The sequence below is a fragment of the Papio anubis genome, chromosome 8 (genome assembly GCF_008728515.1).
Source record: "Papio anubis isolate 15944 chromosome 8, Panubis1.0, whole genome shotgun sequence".
In the NCBI taxonomy this organism is placed as follows: domain Eukaryota; kingdom Metazoa; phylum Chordata; class Mammalia; order Primates; family Cercopithecidae; genus Papio; species Papio anubis.
Window position 1 is genome coordinate 54,565,324 of NC_044983.1, and position 21,440 is coordinate 54,586,763.

Consider the following 21,440-nt stretch of genomic DNA (forward strand, 5'->3'; position numbering starts at 1 on the left):
CATTAGTTACATCTACTGGTTAATACAGAATGTGATTACATATACAATAGATATAAAAATGTAAAGTATTTAATAGCGTCATATGTTTTCAGGGTTGGATCATATTTTTATTAACGATTATCAAGATCATGATTAAAGAAAACAAAACTCCCTAAAGGTTGAAAAATAACGCTTTTCAAATGTAACACATTTTGAGAGGGTTTCTTGCCTATCAAAAATAAAAATGTTACCCTGAATTACAAAAAGAAGTTTAATCCTCTCTCTGTCGAAGAGTACTTCTATTTCTCTGGGGACTCTGTACAGTCCATTAAATTCAGAGAATTTAACTATCAATTCTGTGATTATATATTTATCAAAATGTTAAATATATTTATTAGGTGTAAGGAAAAAAAAGACATGTTCTCTGGATGATTTTGCTATTTGTGATATTTTAAATTATTTAAAAAAGGAAAGTAAAATCTAGTATTTTAATGACTGTAAGAAATGGTCAAAAACCCTCCAAGACTTCATATCTTTTCTCCTATGCAGTGTGCATTGCTGCTGGTAGAAGGAAGTATATAAATGGCCAATATTAAAAGACAAATAATATTATGTTTCTGTAGGTAATGCTTGTCCACGTAAGAGATCTTGAAACTTTCAAACTAGAAAAAAACTAAAATGGAAAAAATATCTAAAACCAAAACCTGCTCTTAAAGCAATCCCATATGCTCTAGATAATAATAGTTAATGAATAATGAAGAAAGTGGTGTCTTGAAATGAGACTGGCTCATTGTTCTCCTGAAAAACATTTTAGATGCATTCTCCCACGATTTCATGACAAAATGAGTTTATAATGCAACATTTCAATGTCAATAATCTACTTACATAAAGCAAGCAAAAAGCAAGTCAAAGATGTGGCAAGCTGAGATATAATCAGTAATTAAAAAAATAACATGAGTCATATGGGCAAATGTTTAATAGACATTAATTTTTCACACTACTACTACTTCTGCCCCAAGACTTTGGAAGAGTAGGCACAAATATATTCCTTTAGAAGTCTTGTAATTTTACTGATAGTTTTTCTCTATAAAAACAGCTATACTCAGAAAATAAATGGATTCATCTAAAAGGAGGATCAACTACACATTGTAATTAATTGTCAAATATATCAATTTAGTAGTGGAATAGGTTAGAAATGATCAGTGGTAAGTTGATTAAATATTAAGACTGTAAAGTTAAATCTATGTTTAGGGCTCAAATTCATTTAGGTATATTGAAAGCATTATAGCATTTTAGACCCCATGATAAATGACATTATACTATTCTATAAAACTGGAATACTTGTATCATTTTAGAAGACTAAACAACTGCTTAGAAGTGTCAGCCCAAAAAGCAATGATAATCTTGTACCTGTCAGGGGAAAATATTATGGCTGGAGATAACTTTAAGTGGGAACAAATAGATTCATTCAATCAGAAATAGTTATTGATCTCCTACTATGGATTGTACACTTATATAGAGCACTGTCATCCGTAATTTCTGCATGGAGGTCTAGGCAATGAAACCAAGTAAGCTCTCAGGGTTTCTAGGTCCTCTTTCCTGTAATGAGCTTATGAGGTAGAGAGAGAACCAGAAAAATGGTTTTCTCCGTGGGGAGTGGAGTTAATGCTGAGTGTTAATGCTAAATGGTGAAGGAAGGAAAGAGAAAGCAATCCTTGACACATGAAGCACCAGCATGATTATTCAAGGTAGGAGAGTGAGGACAGAAAACTTGCTGGACCTGAAATGAGGAGCATAGAGCTCAGTTCCAGAAGCACTGGAGGAAGGAAGAAGCCCCATCCACAACCCCACACATGCCTGGACAGATCCTCCAGGTATGTAACTGCTATCCAGAACAGGGCTATTTTCATTTATTGTTTATTCCTTCTTTCCAGTCCTATGTCTTCTTTATCCAGGTTCTGTGCTGCTTTCCCCAAACTGCCCCCTCCACACGTTAGGAAACATTCTACTAACAATTTTGAAGTTATAACTAATGACTGAAAGCTCATGGCTAGGATCTGGAAATTCTTACTTATGGATGTACTTAGAACCCTTTTGTCCAAAGACAATTATTCACATATAAGCTACACTAAATTTTTTTATTCATCTGTTTGCTAAATAACAGATACCCAGGCAGAAAAAAAAAAAGACGCCTTGAAGAGCAGCACCACAATGGCCTTTTCAGATGTTTGCCTTTAGGACATGAAATGAGCTGCACAAATACAAGATGGGAAACTGCTGGCTAGAAACCAACACAGCAAGAGTCACACAGTGTAGGAGGGATCAAGGAATCAGCAATTAAACATATCAGCAATCAATGATGCTATTAAGGACCTTATCATAAAACATCCATGTAGAGGCAGAGAATAATTTGAAAAAATCAGAAATTAATCTGCAATCTCAGGTTCTAGAGCTCTGCCATCCATTGTGGTCAACATTCCTTAAGATTACAAACGTCAAGGCCGGGCGCGGTGGCTCAAGCCTGTAATCCCAGCACTTTGGGAGGCCGAGACAGGTGGATCACGAGGTCAGGAGATCGAGACCATCCTGGCTAACACGGTGAAACCCCGTCTCTACTAAAAAATACAAAACACTAGCGGGGCGAGGTTGCGGGCACCTGTAGTCCCAGCTACACGAGAGGCTGAGGCAGGAGAATGGCGTAAACCCGGGAGGCGGAACTTGCAATGAGCTGAGATCCGGCCACTGCACTCCAGCCCCGGCGATAGAGCAAGACTCCGTCTCAAAAAAAAAAAAAAAAAGATTACAAACGTAAAAAAAAAAAAAGAGCGAATTTGATTTAAAAATTGAAAAATAATGACCTTTGAGGAAAGGTTAGAGTTATTTGGGCCAGGTAAAACACAACTGCAGGAATGACTTAATAAATGTCAAATATTTGAAATCAAGTGTTCTCCAAGCATTCAGATGGCTGAGAGCCTAAAATTGCCTATTTTGTAAGTAAGAGATTTTGGTTTAACTTTAATAAGGAAATTCCTGGAAGGAATCTAAATATCTTAATGCAATTTAACTTAATGTTACAAGGTTAATTAAACACAAACAGGCTACCAAGTAAAGTTATGGAATCTTGGCTCCTAGAAAACCACATATCTGAAATGGTTTAGGTTTACTCCTGCCTAGACTTAAGAGACTGGATTAAGTAGGTCCCAGAGTTTGCTTACAGCATATTATATAACTGATGTTATACCTTTTTTACTTCTTTCATGCATGGGTGAGGCACACCTTTGTATGAACTCTAGGGTTAAAGAAAAAGTACAAGAACTCCTATATACCAAGTGAATCTTGAGTCTGATTACTTGGCTTAGAAAAGAAAAAGTGTTATTTTTAAATTGGCTCCTATTAAGAAGAACTCTAGTTTGGAATAATATTTTATTATAGCAATAAAAGATAGCCCCAAATCATTAACATACTGAGTCCATTGAACTATATTAATACCACATTCAAAGTAGTCTGTTTTGCACAAACAAAGGTCTTAAGTAGATTTTAACAACTAACTACAAACAACACCTATTTTTGGCCTTATTAAGCATTTGTCCAAAAAGAAAAAACACAACCAACCCACATATTTACTGTATTTGGTCAAAACTAAGAACAAAAAAAACAGCCCATTTCTTCACAGTATTAAAGTGGTTTAATGCATTGTTCTTGTGTTCTGCGATATTCAAAAAAGGATAATTTGTGGGAAAAAAAAAAAAAACCAGGTTGTAATTGCTAAACATCTGATGAATTGTGGCATAATGCTAAATAATTGGTCTTCATCATTTTTCTTCTGTCCAAGTGGCAAAATTATTTTTTATGGCTTATTTTCCTTTCTGTTTAAAGAAAGGAACAAGTGGCTGTGACATCCATTCCATTTTAAACAAACACCTCTATTATTCCATCATTAAATGGGCTGACATCATAAGCTCCTCCGTGTTCTGAAAGATGCCTAGCTCTAGTCCATGGTTACATACTTTATGCATTACATGAAATAAAATACCTCAAGATTTAGAAAATATTTATTTTAAAAACAGCAATCAAATTGTCTGTAATCACATTTTCTGCTTGGCTTTGAAAGCTGCATTATTCAATATGCCAGTGGTCTTTTCCATAATGGCAACATATTGGAAATTCATGCTGCTCTAATACATCTGACTTCCTTGATGTGCGGCACTCCCCATAGGCCTGAAGGAACACTTCTGCTTCAGTTTCATGAGTCCTACATAGCACCTATGAAAGTGATGGTTGTCAAAACAGTTGTACAGTGGCCTTTGAATGCAAAGTGTACCATGACTGAATGCTAAAAATGACAATAAATCTGAGTATATACATTATGCTTGCTTTTGTTCGCTGGAAAAAGAAGGCATTTGGGAAATAAACCCCCCAGTTTTATTGCCTTTTAACATCTTTTTTCCATTTCAAACTCCAGAACTGGAAATTTGACACATTCAAAGAAATTGAAATCGCCTTTGTTGCTTTCCTCATTGTAAATTTTCTATAATGTGTCATTAGGAAGCACACTCTACAAAAAGCCCAGGTTCTAAATGAATCCTTTCTTCGAGGCCATTCTAAAACTTTGCACGGTTTTTCTTTGTATGAAAGAGCTTCTGTTGACTGCACAAAGAACAAGCAATCACCACATATAGGCCAGGCTGAGAGTCTGGGATGACTTTATACAAGGTTGCATTTTCCCGTTCACCAATCCATGATTAAGCCCAGCGGTGAATGTACCAAAGTGGGGAGAAACAGAAGAGAGGCTCTTGATTTCAGTTTGGAGAAATCAAAGGATTTTTCTTCAGCCATGAATACTTAATATGGGCATTTTCTTATTCTACCTTTCTGCTAAAATAGTTCTGTAGTTTCCTTTGAACAACATGAAAACACTATCCATCCACAAAAAGCAACATCACTTTTTTTTTTTTTTAATGGCAGGATTACATTTTCCAGTCAAAAGAAATTATCTATCCAGTAGGTTCTTACAATTGATTAAACTTTGAAGGGGGGTGAGGGGGCGCAGTTAAAACACTGAGACAGCCAAAGCAATGGCAAGAAAAATTACTAAGTAACTAACATGGCAAACCCAGTGAGTCTCAAAGTCTAGATCAAAGTTGTGTGGTTGACAGAGAACAAATTATAGGAAAATGCTAGTCCTGAAAAGGATCACAGAGATCAACTAGTCTTGGGCTTTCCATCTTCTTGGGGGCAGAACATTTGTTCAAGGGAACTTTTATAAGAAATGCAAATAAAAATAAAAGCAATACTGTTCCGGCTAACTCCTGTGCCCCACCCCCGACCCCACATCCCAACAAGCTCAGTGTGGACCCAGTCTTGCATAGATCTACTCTAATGCTGCTGGTAAGAGGGTTCAGTGACTTGCCCATGATTGACAAGCTTATCCATGGCTCTCATTTCAATGCTTTTCTAACCAGACTCCACTCTCTGAGAAGTGCACACAAATCAATTACTCACTATCAAAATAACTCAGAGGAATGTTGAGAAAAATGGAACTCTTACATATTGGGTCATGAATGACTATTTAACTTGGACCTAGAGAATCAGAACTAATTGGCACTTATTTGACAGTTATATACTTACAGAAATTCTACCCTGTTTTATAGCCTGTCTTAGAAAAGAGGGACTTTAGGAAAATGGAATCTTTTTCAAAGTGCCAGAAATTTAACTAGTTGCAGGAATCCCTACTAACAATAAAATGCACAGACAAGAAAATGCAAAAAAGTGGTGGGAAATTTGGGAAAAACTTTCACCCTATGTATGCTGCACCCCAATATGTCTACGATAAATTCCAGAAGGCAATACAGATATCTAGCTTGGATACCTTTTTATCAGAAAGAGGTTCCTACTGAATCTATCTAGCTAGACATTACAGATAATAGCTACTTTAATACTTACAACATGATGAGATTAAACAGGTGAAACCGAGGCACAAAAAGTTACTCACGGTCACACAGTTGGTACGCAGAAGCGTCAGGATTTGAATTGAGGCTCTCTGGCCCAAAGACATCAATTTGAATCACAATGATAAATAAAGACACCCAGTAAAAGGTAAATACTCCTTTGGTTAATAGTAGGCTTATTGCAGTCTTTTTTGACAGATGTGAAGATTCAGGGTGAAAGTATAAATAACTCTTTTGGAAAGTCTTCCTTCCTATGCATTTTAACTTCTCCAAAAGAGTTGTACAGACTTGCTTTTCTAATTTTATTTAACCAGCACTTATATAATGCTTCCTATGTGCCAGCTACTGGTCTGAGTAATCTTAAATATTTCCTGAACCCCGTGAGGTAAGGCCTAGTATTATCATCCCCACTTTCCTGATAATGAAGCTGGAGTATTTACTGGCTAAGCCATTAAGTCACTTAACCACTTTGAACTTTCATTTTTCATTTGTAAAATTGGGATACTAGACCCTCATTCAGATACTGATTTTTAATTATGGACTAAATTGTTGATGTCTACTATATTAGGCTTGTAGGAAATGCTTACAAATGGTGAAACTGTATCACTTGTGTTGCCAGTGGACATAAGAAACAGAGGCGGATACAAGAAAATATATCTAAAAACAAAATTTCAGCAAATGACATACATTATAATAATTGGTATATAAGTAATATCTCATAATATCTCATAATGCATATATAAAACATCACAATAACATCTAAAATCTATGCAATATCTAAATATATATAATAAATAATATACAAGAACTTAAGTGTTTTTCACTTCCTTGATCCATTTGAATAGTAAAATGTCACCATGTGAAAATACTAACACAAAGATACAATCACAATACTAACAGCAAAAGGTTCAGCTTTGATCACATTCAAGAGCTTTTAGAAAATATAATTAGAGAAAGTTGATCCTATACATACATTTTCCCAGGATGGCTTCTACTCATAGGAATTTTAAATTCACAGCAAAATCAATATTTAGAATCTGCAACTATTAGCTTTTATTAGTTGTTCTCATACTGACCTGGAAAGAAAATCTTGGAAGGGGCACTGTCATTTCTAGGTTGGCAACATTTACGCTCTCATATCTGTAGACACTATATTCCTGTCTAATGGGCACTGATGACATAAACTGTCCCTACACATAAACATATTTCAACAATTGGCAAACCAGCCCATAGCTCGGTTGTTAAATTTTGTGATCATATTAGCCATGAGAAAACTTGCTAGCAAAGAGTTTTAGTACGTTTTTACAAGGAAGTGTGATGAGCAAATTTAATATTCGAAGTTTCTTTCAAAGAAAATAATCCCTTCATGCTTTTAAAATATAAAATATGAAAAGACAAAATGTTGTTCATCTTTAGATCCATACATATTTGTGAATGCAAAAATGGCTTAATGGCACACCACACTGCTATAGTTCCTCGGCACCTCTTACCTACATCGGAATAACAGGCCCAAGGGGCTTTCCATAACCCCTGTCTCTTACCCCTGCTATCTACACAGGGTCCTATTGCCAGAAGGATTTTCCTACAACATTGCTTTCATAGTACTTTTGCCCTTGAGTAAAAACCACCGGCGATTGCTTATAATCTGTCCTAACATGGCCAAGTTCTTTACTTTTTGAAGGTTTTCGTCAAATCTCCCATTTCAAAATACCCAATCTGATTTTTGAACACTCTCCAACATGCCTTTTCTTTCCTCTTGGTTTATCCAAATCAAAGCCCACCTTCAAGCTGTGACTGTTGTCCTATCTTTTCTACTAAGTTTTATACCCAAACCAGAGTACAGTCATCTCTTTCGACTAAGAGTTCCTACTCAGTTCATGGCCAGTACATCTGAGTTGGGCACTTCTCTTAGTCTCTAATTGCCCCATGTTTCTAATTGTTTCATAACTATTTACGTTTTCACTGTCCAGAAGAACAGTAGCTAGGTCTTATCAATCATTTGAGCCTTTTCAAACATTGAGACCATGGTAAGCCTTCAAAATATATACACTGAGGAATGGCATTCTAGTCACATGAGAGCTCAAAACAAGAACTGAAGAGGCTCTTTGTTTCTCATAGGAATTAATAGACAAAAGATAGCTCCTGATTCTTCCAACTTTATTAGATTTCTATCGCAACTTTATAGTGTGTCAGACTCTGGCTTCTGGAATCCAGCCAGAGATCCCCAAGCCTTGAGAAACAGAAACAATAAATGTAATCTCCAAATCATCTTTCTCTGAGACCATGCTGGCTTGGAAAAAATGGGCTTAATATAGACTTAATGCTAGAGTCAACATCATTAACTAGACTTATACTGTCTAACACAGTAGCTACTAGGTGAATGTGGCTACTTAAATGTAAAGTAATTAAAATAAAATAAAATGAAAAATTGGTCCCTCAGTCCTACCAGCTGCATTTAATAGCCAGTGACTACTGCTGTTGGACAGCACAGATCATAGAAGAACTCCATCATTACACCACATTCCACTGGGAAGTGCTGAACCTTACCCACAGTCTCACCAACACGGGTATTTGCTGGAGTCGCTTTTTGCTTGCAGCATTAAAGGCTAGGACCAGTGCTGTGAGGAGGCACAGTAGACATGCAGCTCCAGAATGTAGCTTGAGGGGTATTGGAAAGACTTGCCACCCTATGAAAATCCTGAACAGGCTCACCTTCAATAACTAGAATGGCAAATCAGAGCTTCATTCCTTTAGCTTAGGCCAAATAGGGGATTTGTTTCCCCTCTACCCCGCAAAATGTTGAAAGTTCTTAGGGAAACACCATGTTGAGGCAAAATTATCAAAGTCCAGTTTTTGACAGTGGGTTGGTGGGCAGACAGAATAAGGAAATTTTATGAACAGAAAGAAGCTCCCGATAGGGAAAGAGGAAGGGACAGTGGGAACAGAGCTGAAATGGCCTATCTTGTGGCTGTGTCTGAGCCCAGTCCCAAATGTGCCATTTGAGGATGCCATAACTGCCATGGGCAGCAAATCCGGAAAAAATCTCTGAGCCACAGTTACTGACACTGCATAAGCATTTCTTTAAGTGTGAGGTATCTTAAAGGTGTATTGAGATGGATGTAGAAATGCTAAGGAGGGTAAATTTGTTACTAGAAAGGAGGTAAATTTTATAAAGGAAAAAGGCTTGAACTATAAAACTGAATATCTCATTATCCTTCCTATGGCCCCAATCTCATTCCCACCATGGGGAACAAGCCTAGAGAACAAAACTGGCATTTTCCATGTATACTGACCGCCCCCTTCTTCTCCTTTCTAGGGAACAGGGGTCCCTACAGAAGCATGACCTGAATACCTTCTTTGGCTCATGAATCGGGTCTGAAGGTTTAGTCCCAAAGAGAAGCAGGCAGGTGATTTTTCAAGGTGACTACACTGAAATACATTTTTCAGCTTTACACATTTAGCATGTTAAAAAAATCCATTTTCTATTTATGGAGTCATACTTAATACTCATAAGCTAAATCTATACAAGTGGAATATAATCTAAAAACCTGAGTGACGGTGTTGCCAATGAGTTCTCCCCTCTTGGCCGCCCAGATGGCTGCCAGATTTTAGAAAAATTCTATACACCATTGTGTATGACGCAGTAGGCTCTGGGTTTCATTCTTTAAAGAAACTACTTTGGAGTTTCTTTTGACTCTACTTTTATTACACTCTTATGTTCATGATTAACAGAAAATTCCTCCTGTAAAATCACTCAAGTTAGAGATATATCCCCCAATGATTTAGAGAAGTGATAATATGAAATGTGTTTTTTAATCAGAAACAACATAATATTGGCAAGTTAATCAATTTATTCATTGTGAAAATGACAGTACTGTTCAGTGACTTATGAAAATGACAAGAGAGTTAGTTGAAATGTTAAGTGACTGAACAATGAAAACCAAAAAGTGCTAATTAAAAGTCACTGTTAACCTGGGAGGAGGGTTTTATGACATGGTCTAAAGCTCTCTCCTCGGCCATATACTACTGATTTTTTTTTTCCACTATTGGGGTATAGACAGAGAAATTATTAAGTTTCAAAAGACATAAAAATCAGAAGGAAAGATTTTGTAATAAACCAGTGTTTCTCAAGTGTGGGATGCTTGTAAAAAATGCAAACCCCTGGAGCCCCTGGGTAGACCCTGAGAATTTGACTTTTTGCTAGTTTGCTGGTTGATACACATTCCTATTAAATTTGAAAAATTAAGGGGAATTCGTAGTGTTGTCATTATAAATTGTTAAACAACAGGTCCAGTAGACTGAAACACTTTAATGGAGATACATTTTTTTCATCAGAATTATACCTCCAAAATAAAACTGAAAATTGTTTTCTTATTTTCCTATGGTATACATTTGTGGAACTTGAGAGCCGAAAATAGGAAGGAAAATCAAGGTTAACAGCAGCTCCAGTTGAGAAGATGTGGGGATCTCCCTTACGGGGAGGAATCCTCCACTGGATGAGAGGTGGCATCTTTCAAGGTGACTTTTTCTCTGAAAGCTGGTAAGCTGGTTTGACTCTATGACAACACATTCAGTGTCAAACAGTATTTAGTACTCTGGGTCATAAATATGAGTGACTGCACAAGTAATTAATTGATTTTGCCTTGACTTAAACATAAAACAGAACATTGCTTTAGAAATGTGTATGATTTCTAAAGAACTGTCTCCACAGCTAGAAACAGTTTCAGAATGCTATCATCACAACGCCAGGCCTTCGCATGAACTTGGTCCGTGTGCTTACGGTATCCCTCAGCCCCCACCACAAACAGGTAAGCAGATTCTTACCACGGAAATGGAGTTAGAAAGCAGTGTTCCATCCTGGCCCAGCATATTGGAGACAGTGATTTCAGGGAGGTCCATGTTTTGTGGATGAAATGGTAGCAGGCCATTATGGTTCATGGGGTGACACAGAGAATGGTAACCAGACTCAACTTCATTCAGGTGCACCAGCGAGTGGTCTGGGAGGGAAGGAGGAGTAATTGGTGGAATGTTGAAGTCTTCACTTTCCAGGCTTGGACCAGGGTAGGACTGTGAAAGACAAGAGTGACATTGTTGCAAATTATCATCTTCTTGCTCTTCATCATCATATCAAACACACTTGACCCTTTAGATATTATTACAAGCAGCGTATGGATTTGGCAAAGACGTTTCAAACTTTCAGATTATCCTGCTGCCATTTCATCATTATGCATGAAAGAAAATTGCCTCAAAGGCAGATCCACTTCTGGTATAAAGACTACTTCCATTAGGTGGTTTTATTTTTCCAAAAAGCTGAACTCAAACAGATTTCAAAGTTCCCATTAAAATTTTCCAGAGTTTTAATCTAGCTGAATACCTTTTTCATGGGAATTGTAGGGAAGGAAGGCAATTTATAAAATTAATGTTTGATCAAACATGTTTCACAGGGCTCCCTACTGCTCAGATCATGGGATGTAATAAAAATGAATTCCAGAAGTTCTGGGCAATTGCTTTTGGGTTTTGAAAGGCTACCTGCTCACAATTGACAAAAGAAAATGTCTTAGAAAAGAAGCGACTTAAGCATGCTGCATAAAAGTGTAGTTCCGCTGAAAGTTGGATATATGAAAAAAAGGCCATTAAGAGCTATTTTTATCATAAAGATTTTATCATCAAAATCAAAGTGAAGATTACTTTTATGATTTCCAATAAGATTTACTTGATTTCCCCCTAAGAGCTGACAAATAATATTGCAATTATTTAAATTCAGTTCTGTCCATTTTGAAAGGCAAAATAGTACTAATATTATTATAATACTAATCCTGGAATAAAAGTCAGTCAGTAAAATAAATAGCAGTTAACATATATGGGTTTTTTTTTTTCTTTTACAAACTAGCATTAAATAAAATAGAAAGGGAGGGAGGGGAGCAGGAAGGAAAGATTATATGAGGACACGCCTGTTTAAAATGGGATGTGGCAAATGTTGAAAACTATATGGAAGAAATAAAAAATAAAACATTGTTACCAATTAATATTAAATACACAGTGATATATAGCAGTCCTTCATAGAACAGGTGTCACAGTATGAAAGGAAACATTTCGGTCCAGATAATTCTTGCAAGCTTATCTTTCAAATTAAGAGCGGGCCTTCATAGTGTTTGGGTGTATGGGGAACAAGGATTCCCTTGTCTAACAGCCCAGCGCCTGCTCAAGTGTTCAAGATTTGAAATGAACAGGCAAGGGTGGGAGCCAAAGAAAGTAGTGTAAGGTATTCATTGGGTGTCCAGCCAACAAGCGTCATGCTCCTGTGTCCAAGTGCCTGGGGTTATTTTTTCCAGATGGCGTCTATTTGTCTAACAGAAAGAAAATCTTCAAGTTCCACTTTCTAAATGTTGTACAAGTTTTGATATATTTGTTTAGGTGCCATCAGAAGACAAGACTAAATGAAGAGCTACTTGGAACATCTGGAATTTAGACCTGGTCATAGGGCAGCACATGTAGGTTAGAAACAGGGGGTGTATGAAGGGAAAATTTGACTCTTATGCAGAAAATTTTTCTTAAATATCTAAAGTTCTGCTAGAAAAAACACCAGCTCTAAAAATTCAATCACGTATTATCAGATTCTCCTGTTAAAAATATGTATCTTACGTGAAAAATATGTATGTGCTGTGTCAAAATTACAAGTTTGATGAAATTCTCACTCATCTGATACGTTTTAGACTCTTAACAGATCTAAGCCATTGGTGCCTTGTACAAGTATGCATATAAGCATAAAAGACGCCTAATGGGGAGGTGGGAGAGATGACTATTTCATATTAAAGCACTGTTCCAAGGTCTTTGACTATGTTGCCTCCTTTTAATCATTACAGTAATCCATTGTGTAGCTATTATTACTCCCAGTTTCCTGAAGATAAAAATTGAGGCTCAGAAATGAAATAACTTGTCCAAGTTCACTCAGCTTGGAAAATATCAACTCAATACACATGAGGGATAAATATATCATAAAGGTGGCATTTTTATTGCTATGCTATTTATAAAGTAGTTTAATTGCTACTATCTTATTAGGTTGGATGGTACAAAATTGCCAACACCCAACTGTTTTTGATAAACAAAATTTCATAATTTAAGTAATAGTATTAGCATTAATATCAGGCCTTGCCTTTTTCAAATTCCACCCCGTTGCCCACCCACTGAAATTAAATATTTACTCTATATGAATACAGATTTCACAATTTGTCTCTTTGTCAACATGCAAATGCTGAATTGTTGATATCTTTTAAGATGTTAATTAGTGCCTGTTTGAAACTCTCCTGGCGGGGCGCAGTGGCTCATGTCTATTAATCCTAGCACTTTGGGAGACTGAGGTGGGCAGATCACTTGAGGTCAGGAGTTTGAGACCAGCCTGGTCAACATGGTGAAACCCCATCTCTATTAAAAATACAAAAATTAGACAGGTGTGGTGGTGCATGCCTGTAGTCCCAGATACTTGGGAAGCTGAGGCAGGAGAATTGCTTGAACCTAGGAGGTGGAGGTTGTGGTAAGCTGAGAGCATGCCACGGCACTCCAGCCTGGGGTGACAGAGCAAGACTCTCTCAAAAAAAAAAAAAAAAAAAAAAAGAGAGAAAGAAACTCTCCTGAATAAGGCACAACTAATGCCAGCAATAAAGGAGAAAGATGTTTTTAATTTTAGGAATGCCATTAAGTCTCCGAAAATACTAAGGGATATTCCACCTATAGTAGACCATCACTTTACATCCTAGAGTTTCTTCAGTAGTTAAATCTTAATTTGTGGTGTTTAAAAGAAGGTTTAATTGGTATCACTTTACATTCAGTGATAACAATTGTAATTGAATTGAGCTACATGGTTTCTTTTCATGTAATTACACATTAATGTATTTAATTCAGACAATTATATACCAAAACCACAGATTCCACAACTTAACTGGTAATAGGTAGTTATGTGGATCAAGAATTTTAACTACTAAGGTTACTTAGTAGTTTCTGTTCTTTATATTAGAAGTCATGATATACTTATTTGCCATGAGCCTATTACAGTGTAATTGATGCCATATAAAAGTATAGTGGTAATTGCACAAATGCCAAAATGTCCCAGAACGTACAACAAGTTCAATGCCAGGCTAATTACTTATTATTTTTTAATGTGGAAATGAATTTGCTAATTCTTCAACGTTGGTTTCTATGACATGAGAGCTTTATTTTGATTTTTAGAAACTTAATAAACATCCATTTAACTTAACAATAGTTTCATAATTTAGACAATTTGCAGTTTTGGGGGACGTGATACAATAGAATATGATTCAATATTTTCCCTCTTCCCCATTAAGCTGCCTACCTGGAATTAGTGTTCAGTGTTTGTTGAATGAATAAATAAATGAATCACTAAGTGAATGCGTAGGTGCATGAATAAATGAATGCTAAAATGACTCTTTAAAGGCACAAAGTTTGTGAATATACACTGTTATTCCTGGGTTTGAGTAAATATCTTTTATTGTGAAGACGTTGCACAGGCCGGTTACCTACATGGTATGTAACAATCTCACAGAATATCCGGAGGCCAAAAATATCCTGTTAGGGGAGTAGAGGCTTGAGCAGCTTCAGGAAGGCTGGGCAGAGCAGTCTGCATCCCTGATATGGTTTGGATGCCTGTCCCCTCCAAATCTCATGTTGAAATTAATCCTCAGTGTTGGAGGTAGGGCCTGATGGCAGGTGTTTGGTCATGCCATTCATGAATGGCTTGGTGCCCTCCTCACCAACTAATGAGTGAGCTCTTGCTTGTTCACACAGATCCAATTGTTAAAAAGAGCCTGGTGCCTCCTCTCATCTCTCTTGCTCCTTCTCTCACCATGTGACACACCTGCTCCCCCTTCACCTTCCACCACCAGTAAAAGTTTCCTGAAGCCTCACGAGAAGCTGAGCAGATGCTGGTGCAATGCTTGTACAGCCTGCAGAACCGTGAGCCGCCTAAACATCTTTTTTTTGTAAATTACCCAGTCTCAGGTATTCCTTTATAACAATGCAAAACTGACCAACATAATTCCTCTCTGACTGCTGCTTTGATCCCCTGAAGTGACTGGCACCTACTATCCTTTAGTGACACACAGATTTCAGAGGATTTGCAAAGGAGAGTTTGTGACCCCCTGGCTGTCAGAAGCTGTGGAGCCTAACCCCCATGGCAGGCAGGACATCAGGGCCCTTTGGGCGACTGCTGGGGCATGTGAAGGAAGTCACAGCAGCAGTTCTGATGCCCATGCCTGGCCAGCAGAGAAGGCCTGATTAGACCACAAGAAGGTATATGAGTGATGAGATCAGGGGCTGAATTGTCAGAGAAGGCTTATGTGAAGGCCATCCCTGGGTGATATAGGGGACCTGGTGCTCATGTCCACTTATTCCAGCAGGGTCCTTTTCTGACTTGGGCTCTATTTTTCTCCCTCAAGACACAGTGAGGCCTGGAATTTACAGATCATTCATTCTCCAACCCTCTTGGGAACAAAGATCACTTGGTCCTTTCCATGATGATCCCCAGATGCCCAGGAGATAACAGCACTACTTTAAAAAAAAAAAAAAAAAAAAATTTAGAGGCTGCCAAGGAGTGAATCACATGTCCTTAGAAGTCCTACGAGGCTAGGTTCCAGTCTAGAATGCTGAGGGAGGCCAGGTATAGATTTTCAAAGGTGCTATCATCTTCTTCATCACATTTTATAGTGACATGTACCCATCCCAGTTCAGGGATTGGAACTTGAACAGCAGCATGACCATGCGAGCTCCCTCTTCCCCAACCAATGCTGAAAGTCAGCAATGACCATCTTACACAAATGGAGAGAAAGTATTTAAGGACTGCAGGGTGAAAATCAGGCCAACACTTTTAATTTTATCTTGAATCTTCACCATACTAAGTCAAGGTAAATTGGAAACATATTAGCATAGAAAGTGTTTTGTTCTAAACCAGAGCCAGTCTAAATGATGCACATGATTCAAAGAACTCAAAATTATATTACTGTTAATTAACCAGATTCTCCCTGATCTTCAGTTACTCCCTGGTTCCAGACACAAGACAGTCACAAGGTGTTGCTGGTGCTGAGCTATGTAATAGGACTCCTGTGTTCCAGCGCAGGAGACACTGTGCATCACTCTGCGTACAGGAAGCAGGATCCCAGTGCCACTGAATGTGGGTTAGAGTGGAGTGAACTACCATGAGGCATGGCTAATTCTGGAAAATAGATGAACTTTTCAAGCCCACAAGGGGACTGTTGGGAGCATTAAAGTAGTAATTTCAAAATATTATCAACCTCAAGAGTATTTCTATGGTTCTATAATAGAGAGTCAATGACTATTTCAAGTCATTTTCTTAAAACCTTAAAATTTGGTAATTGCACATTTAGCTTATAAAGTGCTACATCTTTCTCTGATGAGGAGACAGATGTTGGACTAGGTGAGAATACGCATGATTTCTTCAGTGACTATTAAGATTGGCCACTGTGCATGTTGCCAAGAATTGAGGCTTTGAAGCCCAATAGACAAGGTCTGCTTCCAGGTCCTTTAAACCATGTATTAATTTGGGTTCTGCAGCAAGCTTTAAAACCATGGGGTTCTTATAAGTATTAAAAACAAAAACATATGTAAAAAGCCTAATAATATGTTTGCCAGATACAAAGTTCTGGATAAACAACGGCTTTACATAGCTATGGTTACTGTTAAATGGATTTATACATCCCACGGGTTGGGTCATGTCCAAGAAAACAAACAACCAAAGACAGTACAGAAGATTTAGATCCATTCTCCACAATGTCATTATAAAGGAATTTCAGTATATTTGCCATTGATTAGGCCTCAGCCTCACAGTGGAGAAAAGTGTAACCCCATTCATACCTGATGTATTTATTTAATTGCTCCCCATAAATAACTAAGTTAAGGCTTCACCTTTATTCTAATGGAATTAAATTGCACTTTTTAGGTTAAGCAATAAAAAGATGGTGGGGAACAGCGTAGCAAAGGAAGTGGAAGGTGCCGAGAATTACTGCACGTGCAGAGGCCCAACAACTTTGCTCCTTCAGGGAGCTCTGCTGGCAGGCCTGCAGCCCTGGCTGATCGGGTTCTCACAGTTTGACTCCTACCAACCCAAGTAAAAGGCAAATGAATTTCTGAACCAGAATGTCACTGTCTAAATTTGTACAAAAGCTATGATTTCAAACATACTGGCTGTGTCCTTAGAAAAGCGATCTTCCCTGGGCAATTCTTGGCAAGGAGGTCAAATTGCTAATTAGAGGCTCACTTTTGAGACTATTAACGGAATCAAGAGACTGAGGTTGGGAAATTAATAGGGAATCCTTCTGATTTGCTTTGGTTTGATCTGCTTGGATGCCTTTTCAGCCATTTGACTAACGCCAAAGTCCTTCCCTGAAGTCCAACCTTCCCAGCCTCCCATTTCAGTAGAAAAGGAAACTTCTCACCTGATTCTGACATACTCACATTCCTTTTTAATCATACTGCTTTACATGTTCCATGATCTGAGTATCCTGTTTACATTATTTTCTCCTTCTGCAATCCACATTTCCTCTTGCTACAGCCTGTTCCTATATTCTTATTCTATATGATTACATCTGGAAATGGAATGTTAATTATGCTGATTTTTCTTTTGGCTACAGAGAATTCATGTTTTCATATGGCCCAGGCAGTGTTAATATATGCTAACCAGGAATAAATAATGGGAAATCTCTTTTAAACATTGCCTTTTCTTCTCTTTTCAAAATCTAGTTACTCTACCAGAGAGGCATTGTATTTGTGGGTCTCTGTCCACATATTGCAATCATTATACAGAACACTTTATCTTTGGTGACAAGAAGTCCCATAACTCAGAAGAATTCAAAAGATACCATCTCGTATGTATCTTTAAATTATGTGATGGATTCATGCAATCATGCATACACTAAAAATATGGCTATGGTTATAACTTTGTAAAATATGTTTCTCATATGGAACTTTATCTGAAAGATAAATAAATAGTACTGCCATCAAACATATACATAATGCACTAATTTTTAATCTGTAACATAATTCCTGAAACTTAAGGATAGAAGAATGCCAATGTTTAAACATGTTTCATCTTCTATTATTAAACATTCTTGTTGCATGATTCAGAGAACTGAAGGGAAAGCAAATTAAACTGAAAAGTTTATTAGAAAAATAATAAGCTTCCTCTGCACATTTTTAGAAGTAAAGATATTACATGTAATGGTGATTTTTCCTGAAAGAGTTTAAACAGCGTCAACGTAATCTCTGATTTCTTTTGAGAAGACCTTCAGGAGTAGGTATTTTTCAGATTCTTTTGTCTCTGCATGAACAAGGGTTGATAGCTTGAGACTATAATGTATTACTGTGGAAAGCTTCGGTCTGTTACATAAATCATCTTAACGCTCAGCAAGAATTGTCCAACAGTGCCATTGATGTGCTCAAGCCAATGATCCTGCAAACAATTTTTTTGTCTTTCTTCACGCGTTAGACAATGGCAATAAATCATCTTCATTTAAAAACACACAATGTACTAATTTTTCAAGCAACAGTTATCAAAATGAAATTTTTGGTAGAAAGTATGACATTTATTTGTGCTCATTAATTTTTTTAACTGGTGTTAAATAAAAAGCAATGAGTGCCTCATTTGTTACAGAAGCATTGTCATACACCTACTATGTGTAAGCATCCTGCAAAGAGTGATCTGAGATACAAAGAACTGAAAGACACAGTTTGTGAAAAACATCAAAAGATATCTCTCATTTTGTACATTGTGTAAGAAACACTGTCAAATTATAGGTGATACTAGATCTTCTTTTAGTTGCATTTATGGGTATTTGTTGGTGTACATGTTTCAAAAATCATATAAATTTATAGAAATTCAATGTGTTGTCAGTCATAAACCTGGTTATCTTAAAATGTTATATAAAATAAAAATAATTGAATATCTGTCAATTGTAAGCTTTCATCAGCTTTTTAACCATGCTATTCTAAGTTTTAGTTGTGTAGCATTATTGTTTTTTATTCTTCTCTAAAAACATTTACAATCAGATTCATGAGAAAGACTCCAAGTTCTCTTAAATACAAATTTCAGATAATTTTAAGATCCATAGGCTACATAAAATTTCTAGAACTCTAATAAAGAATTTGAAGGAGTCATGAAATGACTCAGAGATCTAGCAGAACAAAAGTTGATTATATGAGATTGAATAAATGATCAAGATCAGGTTTTTATACTTTTATTTAAAATATTATTGATCCTTTACTCAAATGTTTTGTCTTCTAGAGTTAAGAAAATTTTCTCTCTTAAGCTATACGTAATTTACAGCAATTTGGTATAGTATAATTTTATAAACAAAGATAAAAGTGTTTTATTACATTACTTGATTCCTCCAGAATTCAAAAACTGTGAGTGTTCTTATGGTGATATGGTTATTTGCATAAGTCCAATAAAAATCTCTCTATACTAGGAAAAAAAAAGAGACACAGTTTGTTATAAAGATAGTGAATTAGTAGAGAGAAACGGGAACTTAGGCTCTTAATAAAGAGCAGTATATTTGAAGTGTCAAACTAAGTGATATCAGAGTGTAAACAAAAAGAATTACTTGAACCTGGGATGATCAAGGGATTGCTATAAGCAGATTTACACTGATATCAGGGCCTAAAGATCAGACACTTCTGCCAAGATGCGATAAGTGATCAGGGGAGGACCACAAAAACTGACAAATGAGCAAGCCCAGGCTAATGTCCAGGTAACAGCAGGCAGGTTCAACAGCAAGGTCAGGCCTTCAACCTCTAAGATAATGTCAAGGGCAAGATTGGTCCCACCAATCAAAGCAAACTTCAGTCTACTGGGCTTAATGCAGGCCTCTTCTGGAACTGGGGAGTAAGGTAAAATTTCACTTATGAAAAACCAGTGTGCAAGGCCTGAATGACACCAGAAAACGAGGTCAACTTGAACCTGCCCCTGAGAATGTCTGACACTGGCTCTTCCTGGGGCCTGGGCTGGGGGACCCTGAGGTCAGGGTTTGCCAGCTGAGGCTTTGAGGATTCAGGGGGTACTGGGATCCTGGGCTAAGCACCTGAAGCAGATCAGGTGAGGGTGGGGCAGGTAGCCTAATATTCTCTGTCTCTCTCTCCACATACCTCCAGGAAAGTCCTTAGTGTTTACCTGTAGGGCTTTCTGCTGCCGTAATTCATTAATGATACCAGAATGGGGAAGGGATTTGTCTTCTCTCATTATTGCTTGGGGGTCTACATAAATCTCCAAGCAGTATTTTTAGGGGATATTTTCATACCAGGCATCGTGCGTAGTTGTCATAAATGAGGACCTCTCCTTTGGCTAAAAAAATCCCCAAGCTTCTGGAAAACAAATAATGTACTCCCCCTCCAAACCACAAACAAATCATTAGAGAGACCAGATTCAAGTGAAAGGAACCAGTTCTGAAAGTCAGTCAGGACATGTTTTTTAGTGCTAGGTCATCATTCCATATTCAATGTTAAAAGGGGTAACTGAAGTATTCAATTTCATCATTCAGCACATAATTTTATATACAATGCAATCTATATTTTTTAATCATCTAGACTTTTTCAATTCTCATATTGAGTTCATACATTCTGAGATCCAGTTCCATATTTTTTGGCTTTAATTTTTAAATAACCCATGTTAACTAGTTTAAAAAAATTAGAAAATATATATAAGAAAAAAAGTCACCTTTAATCCAACCACTCAGGAGCAAAACATTAAAATGTGTGTCTTTCGAGATTCTTTTTAGTGCCTATTTGCTAGTTTGTTTTGAGCTTTTGTTTTTGTTTTCCCTAACAAAACATATTGTATTCATGTTCTATCATTTATTCTATCAGTTCTCCATTTTGAACATTTAGGATGTTTCAGATTTTGCTGTTGCAAACCACACCATGACAAATAACTTAATCCACTTATTTCCTTAGGATAACCTTCTACAGTTCTCTACTTATGCTCAAATGGAATCATAGAATGCTTGCTCAAGAAGAAACCTAAGAAATCGTCCTTGAACTTTGCATATGAGAAAAATGAGTTCCAGAGAGGTTAAATTATTTGTCTGCGTTTATAGAACTAGTTGGGTAGATGGGAATCCCAAAGAAACATTATATAGACATTGTTTACTGTTAACAATTGATTGCAATGTATTAGGTTTTAATATACTATTTTAAATCATGTGCAGCCTTTAAGTTTTAATAAATTTTTATTTTTTAAAAGAAATGTGTTAAATTGATTTTTGCTTAAGGCTAGGTTCTGTTTGCTAAGTCATATGCAGGCAACCAGCATGGAGTTGAGCATTCAGTGTTGGGCTATTTCTATATGTATATAAAATATAAAATAAATATGTATATATTTCATATATGTGTATATTTCATATATACATATAAAAATACATGCTGTATGTATCTATTCATGGCCAATCATTTTTATTTTGTCTCTTGAGTAGAAATCAGCAAATGCTGGGTGCAAAC

General features: G+C 36.8%; 1 protein-coding gene across 2 annotated transcripts in view; it reads right to left on the bottom strand.

Moving 5' to 3' along the window:
- The window catches only part of TOX (thymocyte selection associated high mobility group box), a 309,872-nt gene that overhangs the window by 118,278 nt on the left and 170,154 nt on the right, over positions 1–21,440 (bottom strand). For both annotated transcript variants that reach the window (XM_017962033.3, XM_021942355.2), the window contains one exon: positions 10,752–10,994. In XM_017962033.3, the coding sequence (XP_017817522.1) occupies positions 10,752–10,994 (243 nt within the window). The remainder of the gene's footprint in view (positions 1–10,751; positions 10,995–21,440) is intronic.